The following is a 12,316-nucleotide window of genomic DNA, read 5'->3' on the forward strand; positions in this document are numbered from 1 at the left end:
GGCATTCGGTGTTTAATTTTTAGCATCTTAAATATCTTTTTTAATTTCTTTTATTGTAATTTGTATTTTTAACTAGTACAGATTTTTATGGCTTGATTGTATTTGTTTTACCTTGTGAAGCACTTTAGTCGATGCAAGGCATTGTTGGAAGGTGCTATATAAATAAAGTTTATTATTATTATTATTATTATTATTGTTTTCTGCTGCTTTATTTTTGTAAATCTTACCTGCAAAAATGGACACTCTAAAATAGGTATTTTTTATGTGATGTCAAATAGATTCTAATTTTAAGAAACTCAAAGAAGTTTCTTTGAGCACTGACATGCAGTGGATCATCTACACTATTTTCTTCATTTTATGTGGATTCTCATTTTGCATATCTCATGCACTTCTACAGGAATAGTRCTCCCTGACTACTTCCATTCTGCTCATTTTCATACAACTCACCCCGAAGCAGACACACATCACCGCACAGAGCATGACTTGCAAATATCTGCTGAATTAATGCTGTTTTTTTGAATTTCTATCTTGCTCATGCCAGCTGGGTAATAAGTCTGTTCCCGTATTGTGTTTAGTTCGACTTTGTGAAACTGCTGGATGGGAAGGCCCTGCCCAGATCCTTGACTGACCCCGTCTCGGCCGCCAAAGCTCCTAAAGGCCTGCTGCTGAGCGGCCTGCAAGAAACGGGCTTCATCGAGTACATGGACCCCGGCACCTGGCACCTCGCTCTCTACAACGATGGACGCAACCTGGAGCAAGTGTTGCTCCACAGCATGCCCATAGGTGAGGGGGATCATTGCTGACTGTTTTCTGTTTGTGTTTCGTGTGCCTTTTATGTGTCCTTACATCTGCAGCTGATTCAACCTGACTGAAGATGGCTGCCACATCAAACGGACTTTAAAAGACAAAAACAGCAATATCTCATGCAGTTCTGTCAGTTTGGTGTGGTTGTAGCTAAATGTTTTTCACAACACATACTTCAAGTGCTTCTCTTTGATTAAAACTTTAACATTGCTATCTCATGAACTATTGGTTGGATTTTAATCATACTGTTAATTGGATGAACATCTACAAATGATTGACTTTTAGATTCAATTCAATTCAAGATGGCCTCCAAATATAACTGGTATTARCCAACGCATAAATGGCTGTAATGGTCAATTTTACATATGTTGAGCTAGAATTTGATAAGCAAGTAAGTAACTTTTATTTATAAGTCAAATGCCTTTATTGTCCTAAGGTGCCTAAATGGAAGGTCGCTGGTTCGATCCCCCGTCCAGCCGTCTCAGTCGTTGTGTCCTTGGGCAAGACACTTCACCCACCTTGCCTACTGATGGTGGTCAGAGGGTCCGGTGGCGCCGGTGCATGGCAGCCCCACCTCTGTCAGTGTGCCCCAGGGCAGCTGTGGCTACAATGTAGTTTGCTATCATCAGTGTGTGAATGTGAGTGTGAATGGGTGAATGTCTGTTAGTGTAAAGCGCTTTGGGGTCCAGAGGGACTTGAAAAGCGCTCTATAAGTTCAGTACCATTTAYCATTTACCAGAAATGGAGTAAATTAAGGTAAAACACAAAAAAAGTGATATAATAAGTTCAAATACAGTCAGAAAAGTAGATTAAATGGCTGAAAGTTGAGAGGCTTTCAATAGTTAGCACACCTTATTTTTAGATTTCTACAATGTTGGGCAATATTTACAAAAAAATAATTGTGGCATTTAGCCAATAAAGATTAAAATGAGAATTAATAGATTACAGTTGCACTTGTTTCAGACTTTAAATCAGTTCCTGTGTTCTAAAATTATACTTACAAATCATCAGTCAAACRAACTTCTTCATTTTAAAAATCATACTCGTGTTACCTCCTTCCAGCACTTACTTTGCTGCTCGTAAGGGACAAATCGACTGACTGCATCACAGATTCTCAACTGAGTAGATTGTATTCCGACATTCGCTGGAGGAGAGTTTGTTGTAGCTGATGTCGCCTCGATCCACATTTTCTGGCTTTCCTCGTGCTCCGTTTATGGTGATGTTTCTCAGGTGATTAAGCAAATTCAAAGTAGCTCTGTGTTAGCATTATCTCCGTGCTGCATATCGCCATTCTACCACATGTGCACAGCATGTCACACATATCATCACATGACATTTAACCCAGTTATTGCAAAGTGCCAAATATTTATCAGAGTCAGTTTTCTGGATGATTAATTGCACACAATAAGATTTTGTCCAACTCTTAATGCAAAGTGACAGGCTTTATGCAGTTCTTTCAGGGATGCTAGGCCTTTCATTCCTATCTGTGTTTTTTTAAATGCAGAAACATGCAAACATGTTTAGGAGAGATTTAAAACTCACTGACATTTGGAGGAAACTTTTCCTATTAGACGAGTTAGTTTTGTCATGGCAGGAGAGACAGCAGTTTGAAAGAGGAGGACAGCTCCTGTAATAATAACAGGGCTTGCTAACTGCAGCTCATTGCAATGACACACACGGGTGGCAGTGTAAATTGAATGATGTGAATAATGCAAGAGTATGCGGCTGAATATAGACAAGTGGATAATTAGTGGGGCAATTTCTCCACTGCCTCATTGTCCAGCATACCTTAAGAGGATACAGTGGTTAAAGAACCCTCCTCAAAAAGTGGGCACGAAGTTTTTGGTCATTTAYGTAGCAAATTGGTAATCTAGCTGAAAGTGTGATGATGTGATAAACAGGTGAGCAATGCTTTGTGAAAATGAAAGGTCTGCCAGCTTTCATATTGTTCAGAAAAGAGATTTAAATATTTCTGGTTTAGTCAAACCTTGTAAATGAGGTGATGTGTGATCTCAAGCAATAACTTAGATTGTGCAAAATGTGATAGAACTCGAAGAATATGTTGAGCTAGTACCACACCGAATTCTATCTCAATGTCTGTAACAAGTTAAAGCCATTTGGGTTGGGTGAGGTTAATTAGGGGTGGCGGCCATATTGAATATGGTTGATTTTAAATGTTAATGAGTTTTACATGTAGAGCCAATGGTTACGTTCTGAGAATTTGACTCAAATCTGTCCAGTCCTTCATGAGATATTTTGCTAACACATCGACAGAGTTGACTTGAACAGTTAAAGCCACAAATGTTGAAAAATGTCTATAGTTTAGAATATTGTTGTGAAGGACTCTCATCTACTATCACACCAAAGTTTAGCTTAATACATTTAAAACTAGTTAGGTTATAGCCATTTTTGTGTTGTCTAGCTGTGGCAGCCATCATAAATTAGTGATGCCAAAAATCCATCAGTTGTGTATGTGAATCCAGTGATCACTTTCTGAGATTTTTATTCAGTTGTTTATGATATGTTGCTAACAGACAGGTTTCATACCAACATTTAATGTTCAAGTTTTAAGCACAAAGATAATGCAATGTGCAGTGCTAGAACTTTTTTTGGTGATAAAGCTTAATATCTACAACATGAAATTATAGTTCAGTTTCATAAAAAACCATCCAGTGGTTTATGGAATATTTTACTAACRGACACAGTTGACTGTAATGTTAATGGCAAAGTTTTAAAAACCAATCTTCTGATCAGTAAGTGTTTAGGAATGACTCTCAAACGTTCAGAGTTTAAAAACTTCTATAGAACTTGAAGTATCAACTCGTACATTTTACTCAAATAAAAATGTAAAAGTACTTAAAGTATAATTAATGTATAGAAAAAAAAGCCATTAAGGACAAAAGCTTATAAGCAGCTCCACAAGGGCCTGCAGAGCACAACCCCAACCCCCCCACCCCAAAAAAAAAACATTGTTCTAAAGACCATAATTACTATATTCTTGTTAATGTTGGAAAAATGTGGGATGCAGCAGACAACCTGTTTCAGTTGCAAAYATACAGTATATGCAGTATGTATATTTCTGTCATGGTCATCTTCATAATAGGCTACATGCAGCTGGACATAGCAGACGTGTGACATAATTTGTGTCATTCATATACAGYRGGTAAAATAAGTATTGAACACGTCAACATTTTTCTCAGTAAATATATTACTAGAGGTKCTAATGACATGAAATTTTCACCAGATGTTGGTAACAACCCAAGTGATCCATACATACAAAGAAATCAAACCATAAATGTCCAGAAATGAAGTTATTTGTAATAATGTGGAATGGCACAGGGAAAAAGTATTGAACACACTTACTGAAATTTATCTAATACTTTGTACAAAAGCCTTTGTTGTCAATGACAGCTTAAAGACGCATGCATTGCTCAGGTGTGATTTTGGCCCATTCTTCCACAAACAGTCTTCAAATCTTGAAGGTTTCGTGGACCTCTTCTATGAACTCTGATCTTTAGTTCTTTCCATAGATTTTCTGTTGGATTCAGGTCAGGTGATTGGCTGGGCCATTCCAGCAGCTTTAGTTTCTTTCTCTGAAACCAACTGAGAGTTTCCTTGACTTTGTGTTTGGGCTCATTGTCTTGCTGAAATGTCCAGCCACGTTTCATCTTCATCATCCTGGTAGATGGAAGCAGATTTTTTTTATCAATAATGTCTCTGTACATTTTTCAATTCATCCTTCCTTCTATTATTTGAAGTTTGCCAGTACCATATGCTGAAAAACAGCCCCACACCATGATGTTCCCACCTCCAAACTTCACTGTTGGTATGGTGTTTTTGGGCTGATGTGCAGTGCCATTTGACCTCCAAACATGATGTGTATTCTGGCATCCAAACAGTTCAATGTTGGTCTCATCTGACCAGACTATATTCTCCCAGTATTTCACAGGCTTGTTTAAGTGTTGTGCAGCAAACTTTAAAGGAGCTTCAACATGCTGTTTCTTCAGCAGTGGAGTCTTGCGTGGTGAGCGTGCATACAGGCCATGGTGGTTCAGTGCATTACTTATTGTTTTCTTTGAAACAAACGTACCTGCTAATTCCAGGTCTTTCTGAAGCTCTCCACAAGTGGTCCTTGGCTCTTGGACAACTCTTCTGATAATTCTTTTCACTCCTCTGTCAGAAATCTTGTGAGGAGCACCTGGTCGTGGTCGGTTTATGGTGAAATAATGTTCTTTCCACTTCTGAATTATGGCCCCAACAGTGCTCACTGGAACCTTCAGAAGTTTAGACATTCTTCTGTAACCGATGCCATCATTATGCTTTGCAACAATAAGGTTGTGAAGGTCTTGAGAGAGCTCTTTACTTTTACCCATCATCAGATGGTTCTTGTGTGATACCTGGCCATCATTTGGGACTGAACCAGCTGATATTAATTTGCACTGACAAGGGGCAGGCTTGCTTTCTAATTACTGAGAGAGTTCAGCTGGTGTCTTGGCTTTCCATGCCTTACACCTCCCTTTCTTCATGTGTTCAATACTTTTTCCTTTTGCCATTCCACATTATTACAAATAACTTCATTTCTGGACATTTATGGTTTGATTTCTTTGTATGTATGGATCACTTGGTTTGTTACTGACATCTGGTGAAAATTTCATGTCATTAGCACCTCTAGTAATATATTTACTGAGAAAAATGTTGACGTGTTCAATACTTATTTTACCCGCTGTAGGTGTGATGGATCGTACAAACCAATAATGTGTCAGAATGGTATACAGTATTTATACTTCCTATCTAACCATGATTAAATTCACTCTATCCAGGAGGTGCAACTAAACTAGGTAAGTTGTTTTTTTTGTTTTTTTTGAGTCAGAAGAAAACAAGCCGAAGTGAAATAGAAATTAAATACTTCTTGCATTTTTAAAATGTAAGGAGTACAAAGTACAGATAATTATGTGAAAATGTAGGGAGTAAAAGTAAAAAGTCTGTTGAAAAATAATTACGCAAAAAAAGGAAAGAAAAGAAAAATAATTACGCTAATAAAGTATAGATAACCAAAATTTCTACTTAAAAATAGTGTCAAGGTTTTTCTACTTTGTAACTTGAAACCTCTGATCTTCAATGAGTTTAACTCAGAAAGTTAATTAGTTGTAGTTGTGCCGTACATACATTGATTATTATTTGTTGTATTCTTTCAGTTTCATCAGGGGTGCATGGAATATTTTGCTAACACTAAAGACAAACAGACACAGAGATTAGGGCAAAAACGTTGTCACCTCTCCTCTTTGGYGTCAGGCAATAAAATTAGATTGAGATTATTTCAACGAGAATTCTTCAGGCCAAATACGAGTTTCAACAAGTTCCCAACAATTCTGATGTGGAAGTCAATCAGTAAACAGCTCCACGGAGCCAAAACAGTGCACTGAAGACGTCTTTCATCTTCATATCGACAGTGTCCTTTTCACAATGACTGACAGTGTGTGACAGCGAAACAGATTTTATTTCAGAGTTGTCAAACAATTGTTGACACCATGCTGTCTGCAAAGTCTAGAATAGACCCAACCTTTGAGTCGTGTTTTTTTGAGTTGAGCAAAAACCAAAACAAACCCCAAAAGAGARAGAAAAAGAAGCGCAAACCCCCCCAACCCAACTTCAATAATGAAATCAAATACTCACAGAGCAGATAGCTCCAGAGCTGAAGTGTTTAGTCGAAAAACAGTTTCCYAACATAATTAATCAAGTGTTTTGTTTTTTGTTAATTTTTTTAAGTAAAAAAAATAAAATTTATGGATTGGTGTCAAAGTTCATTTTAGTGCCCATTTGGGCTCCGAGTGAGGTTTAGAACCCGACACCGCTTTGTTTTGGAGGCAGGAAATCAAAGCTGGCGAGCCGCGGGGCGGTAAATTCTGCTAAGAGATGCTGTATGCTGTCGCTTGAGAGAGAGGAGGGAGAAACCAGATGATCTCTGTCGGGAAATTGAGCTTTTCCTCTGCAAATAGAAACTGAATACAACAAAACATAAAAAGGAGAGGAGTACAAATAAGAGGGAGTGGGAGGCACAGGACCATTGTGAAAATAAAGGAATAGAATAATATGAAATCAATGCAGTGTAGTTTTTTGACGAGGAAATATGAGAAGTTGACGAACATGATACAGTATGATGCTGATTGCACCATAAAAACCTGCTTGTTGGGCAGACAAACACACAATATGCAAAAATGGTACCCTCCAAGATAATTAAAATAATGACAGAAAACCCTGTTAGGGAACGTCAAAGTGGTATAATTTTTGATACAAAAAAAGAAAAACGAAATTCAAAGTCTTGATGAGTGATTGTTGAAAAGCAATATTTATCCTGGTGTTTTATTCAGTTTTGGGCCTTTTCACAGAGAATTTAATTATGTTTTACTTTGGATTAGTGAGCAGGATCTAAAATAGTCAGCAGGACTGTTTTTCTACGTAAATAAAATCATGCTGAATATATTTTGCCTGTCGGACCCTGTTAAATATTTAGATGAGTGCAGATTGTACTCTGTGATTTTTCTGTAAAGTATTTTTGTTTTGTTGGTACTAACGCTGCGGCTGTAAGACATGGAGATGGTTTCAAAAGAACAATAAAACGTCCAAGGAAAATAAGTTTTGAACAGTGTGATTAAAAGCTTGACTGACAGCTGAGATGGTAAAACAAATAAATTAACAAATTGTTACTTTGGTCAAAGTTCTAATACAAGTTTTATGTGTTCATGTGGAATTTTGTGTTGGTGAAAAATTAATTTCACCAAATATTTTTTATTTGCAAACAAATTTGAAGCCCTAACGCTGCTGCAACAGATTCTGAATATAATTTAATGAATTAGAAGACAAATTCTGCAGATTTTAACACAGCTGCTTAGTTATTTTTGAAGTCCTGATTTGTGAAAAGGTTATGAAAAAAAATGAATATCTTACCTGCTGTAGGTAGCTTTTTGAATGGCCAAGTTTGGAGAAATAGTTTAATTTTATAGACAGTGTCCCCATCTTTTTATGTTTTAGGGAATTGCATCCAGCAGAGTCCAGTTTATAAAAGATGCCACTGCGCGCTAAAAATGTTGAGCTTCAAGCCCTGCCTACTACCCCTCACACAATGAACTAATTACAGCTAAATGTATTAGAAAAACCTCAAATTTGATCATATGCAATGTATACAAATTGTGTAATTTAACCAACGTCAATACATGGAGAAAAAAAGATCTGATGTTTCATTTGTTTATGGAAAAGAGTTATGAATTCAAACTTTTATTGATACCAGCCAACAGTGAGGGTTGGTCCTGTTGTGGGCTCAACGTCTCGATGCCAGTCTAAATACTATATACCAATGACCATCTGACCAAATTAGCAAGTTCGTGTGTGATTTCAGTGAGGCCAAAGCCGAAGTGGATTGTTGTCCTAAAACAKCATTTTTCTTAATGCTAATTTATAYATTTCCATTTCTACCAATTTTGCCTTACGCAGTTATTCTGAGAGAAAATATTCCCACAGAAGATTCTAAAAGGTGCACCGGAAATGCTACAGCTAGCTACTGATGCTGCTGTTTGCACTTACAAATAAACTCACAAATCTATCTAACAATTATGTAAGGTGAAACTGAGACATTTAAAGGTTTATTTCGTTTCCATGGACTGCTACCAAACAGATTAGACATTATTAGACAGGAGCTGTTTAAAAAAAACTAYTACAGCAGGTAAGACAATAACYATTCATAAGCTTTTCACAGAATCTCACCTTAAAATACCTGACAAAAAAAATATGAGATTTTCAAGCATAATTTAACATATTTTGAAGCACAATGGCAGCAGCTTCTGATACCCACAGCTTCATTTCCTCCATCATTGCCATGGATATTTGCATGTAACCCACAAGAGCTTCGGCTTAATGATTTTGGCCATTTTGTCACCTCCGCTCTAACACCGTCTTCTTTAAATCTGCTCAGGCAGAGTGGCGTCCTCTGCATCGCAATTAGYTCGGCTTGATTGCCGTACTTCACTCGGCATCGTCTGTCCTCTAAAATCGCACATCTTTTGGCGGACGGCGGAAAAGATAAGCGCGTTGGCACTTGTGGAGATGATAAACAAAACAATAACAAGAAAAGAAAAGAAAAGAAAGAAAAGAAAAGAAAAGAAGAGGATGATCATGGAACTACTGGATGTTTCTAGTTAGCTGAGCAGCCCATTCGTTTTTCTATAAATTCATAAAGCCCAAGGGTCATAAAGCATGGTCGAAACTTTACGGGCTCATAAAGTACAATTGGAACGCTTATTTGGCCAATCAGAACCCTCGGCTGGAAGCAGTCATTTTATAATAGCATTTAACTCCAATAACTTATGGCATGAGAGATTTCTAACTGGATGGGGTTTAGTCAGTGGAAAGAACGAAGTGGGTGTCCCATGAAACTGCACCCTCACACACACACACACACACACACACACATACACACACAGCAACATACAGAGACATGGCTCTTTATACATTAGCTCCTAATTGCCTCAGGTTTTTTTATGGTCAGGACAGTGACCCGAAAGATACCGAGCTTCCATCATTGTTATAACCGCAGCACCTTAAAGCCCTGTGAGCCTCTGGACGGACAACTGGTTTCAGATGGATTAAAAGGAACTCCCTGACCTTGCGCAGAAGTTTTACCTTATATCATGTGTCAGGTGCYGAATGTAATATTGGCATATATAAAGTTTTTTTTTTTTTTGAGAGAGAGAGGAAGTCACATATGGAGAAACAAATGTAAGTCCTCCTGASTGTGTGGGAGGAGAGATGATTGGCACTCCTTCTCTCCATCAGTTTGACGATGACAGGTGATGGAGGTGAAAATGACTTTGGTTTCTGCAGTGATGCGCTGCTCCTGAGGATAACGCAGCGCTGCCGGCTACTGGCTGGGGCCCGTCTCATTAGCATGTGTCACACGCGCCTCAAGGCGGGTGTCACATAATAACTTTAGCTGAGTGTGTGTGTGTGTTTGCGCGTGCCCAAGGCGTGCCACCGAAGGATTTGTCATCCACGCTCCCTTAAACAGGGCGAGCCAGCGGGACTCCGGCTGCTGCGCTTTGACTCAGGAGCACATCCCGGTTCAGAGGAGCCAAGTGCGGATGGCACGGGGTCAAATAAAGGATGACATCCCCGACACCCGTTTTAATTACTCTATCTGGCTTAGATTGAGCTCGGCTGGCACATGACAGGCAGCGGCGCTGTTCAAATCCCACAACTCTGCCAAGCCTCTGGGTACTTCTTCACCACAATCCTCCATCTCAGGCAGAGCTGACAGAGCTCAGCGGCCTTATATAATGCTCCAAAAGCAAAAGGCAAAAAAAAAAAAAACGTGTTCTCTCTTCTTTATCGTTGCCATTCTGCCTGCTCCCAGAGGATTCAGTTTGACATTGTATGAATGTGTGTGTGTGTGTGTGTGTGTGGTGGGGGGGGCAGCAAGACAGTAGAAGAAAAGCAGCTAATTCAAGTTTGATTAAAAATTTTGCCATTGAAAGGCGAAGTACGTGCATGTCTGTTACCAAGATATCTCATGAACAATTGACCACATTTTAATGAAACTCGCAGACAGGAATCWTTAGATGTTCATCTTCAATTGATTAACTTTTGGAGTCAGCTTGATTCCTGATGGCCACCACAGACGACTGACTTTAAAAAACACAAAACTGGCTTTAATACAGCTCATTCTAAAGTTACTGAGCTAAAGTTTGGTGTGGTAGTAGCTGAAAATGATCCCCCAATATTTTATGAGCTTAAACAAATGTAGCTTTTTTGTTAAAATTTTGCTATTAAATGTTAAATGGACTGTACTTATATAGTGCTTTTCTATCCATCCAGGACACTCAAAGCGCTTCACATTATAATCTGTGTCCTCATTTACCCATTCACACAGCACTCTATCAGATATCCTACAAAGCAAACACAATCATYTATGGAGACTAATCAGTRCCARTCACATTCATACACTGATGGGACACACATCAGAAGCATTAGGGGTGAAGTGTCTTGCCCAAGGACACAACAACTGAGACAGCTGGATGGGAGATCGAGCCGGCAACCATCCGGTTCCAGGACGACTCCCCTAACCACTCTGCCACAGCTGCCCCAAATTAACTATATTAGATCAGCTTGTCTATCTGTTAACAAAATATCTCATTATCCAATGAGCAGATTTTAATGACATCTTCAGGAAATAATCATTAGATGTTCATTTACAATTTATTAACTTGTGGAGTTAAAATACTCCAAGATGGCCGCTATAGCTGACCTCACAAAATACAAAAAATGACTACAACTCAGAAAATTTAGAGATACTGCGTGAAAAATGTCCTGGATTGTGGCTAAGAGTAATTCAAAACAGATAAAGTGTTACTCGTGTAAGATACTTGCTTAAAACCCAAGTTTCAACACTTTATTTTATTTTATTTTACTGTTATTTAACCAGGCAAGTCCCGTTGAGATCTCAGATCTCTTTTTCAAGGTAGACGTTGGAACACTTACACTAAACCCTGTTTACCTGTTAGTAAAATATTTGGTGAACCACTGGCTAGATTTTAAATGAAATTTACCGAACACCATCAATTAGATTTTTGCTCAATTTATATAAAAAAATCTTCAAAGAAGATTTGATAAATCTCAGGTGCACAGTGGAGACAGAAGCGCCGCGCTGATGTTCGGTGTGTTCATCTGCTGTGACAACCGTTCCGCCGGTTCGCCACTTTCTCGCGCAGTGACAGTGTCAGGTTTTATTTCGCTCTGTCTCGTTTCAGACGGCGGCCTTGTAAACCGTTTGTTGATTAAAGTCTTGATGTTCGTAAATTTGCGAGCAGTGTGTTTCCAACCTGTAATGCAGTTTAATGTGCTTAGCGGTACTGAGTGTAAGTGAGTGCTTGGCCGCTCCCCTGAGAGCGATAGCAGCTGGATCAGGCTAATCTAATACAGCCCCGTGTGTCTGGGGAGCCATCCGTTGTTTATCAGATCTTTCATTCAATAACATCGAGAGCGATGCCAGCTTATGAAGTCACATGTGGAATATTTCTGCTTTTCTTTTCCGTGACTTTTGTGTTTGATTTATAAATGTGTGTGTGTGTGTGTGTGTGTGTGTGTGTGTGTTCCTGCAGACTCAATGGATGGCTGCTCCACAGACTGTAATGGAAACGGAGAGTGTGTGGCCGGACACTGCCACTGCTTTGCCGGATTCCTGGGTCCTGATTGCGCCAAAGGTAAGAAATATTTACTGACATACAGTATGAACTTATTGTTGAAAAAAAAATAACAGCAACAAACAAACAAGCAAAAGGAGCTTAAATCAGGAGTAGACTCAAACCCAGTAAAATTAGACATTATTGTATTTTATTTGTCAAACGTTTGGTCTGTACTTTAAATTTTATGAAAGCTTGAAAACATCCAAAAACTTCTATACAGTTATTATCTGCAAACAACAGAATCAAATAATTATACCTCTAATTCAGTTTATTTAAATAAA

The 12,316-nt window shown here is 38.5% G+C and overlaps 1 protein-coding gene across 1 annotated transcript in view; it reads left to right on the top strand.

The window, feature by feature from the left end:
* LOC106535680 (teneurin-1) overlaps window positions 1–12,316 on the top strand; it is a gene marked incomplete at both ends in the record, with an annotated part of 47,401 nt that overhangs the window by 33,567 nt on the left and 1,518 nt on the right. Inside the window, 2 exon segments of the mRNA XM_014032746.1 lie at window positions 576–783; window positions 11,952–12,053. Coding sequence (XP_013888200.1) covers window positions 576–783; window positions 11,952–12,053 — 310 coding nt within the window.

The sequence above is a fragment of the Austrofundulus limnaeus genome, unplaced genomic scaffold, assembly GCF_001266775.1.
Source record: "Austrofundulus limnaeus strain Quisiro unplaced genomic scaffold, Austrofundulus_limnaeus-1.0 Scaffold1527, whole genome shotgun sequence".
Classification (NCBI taxonomy): domain Eukaryota; kingdom Metazoa; phylum Chordata; class Actinopteri; order Cyprinodontiformes; family Rivulidae; genus Austrofundulus; species Austrofundulus limnaeus.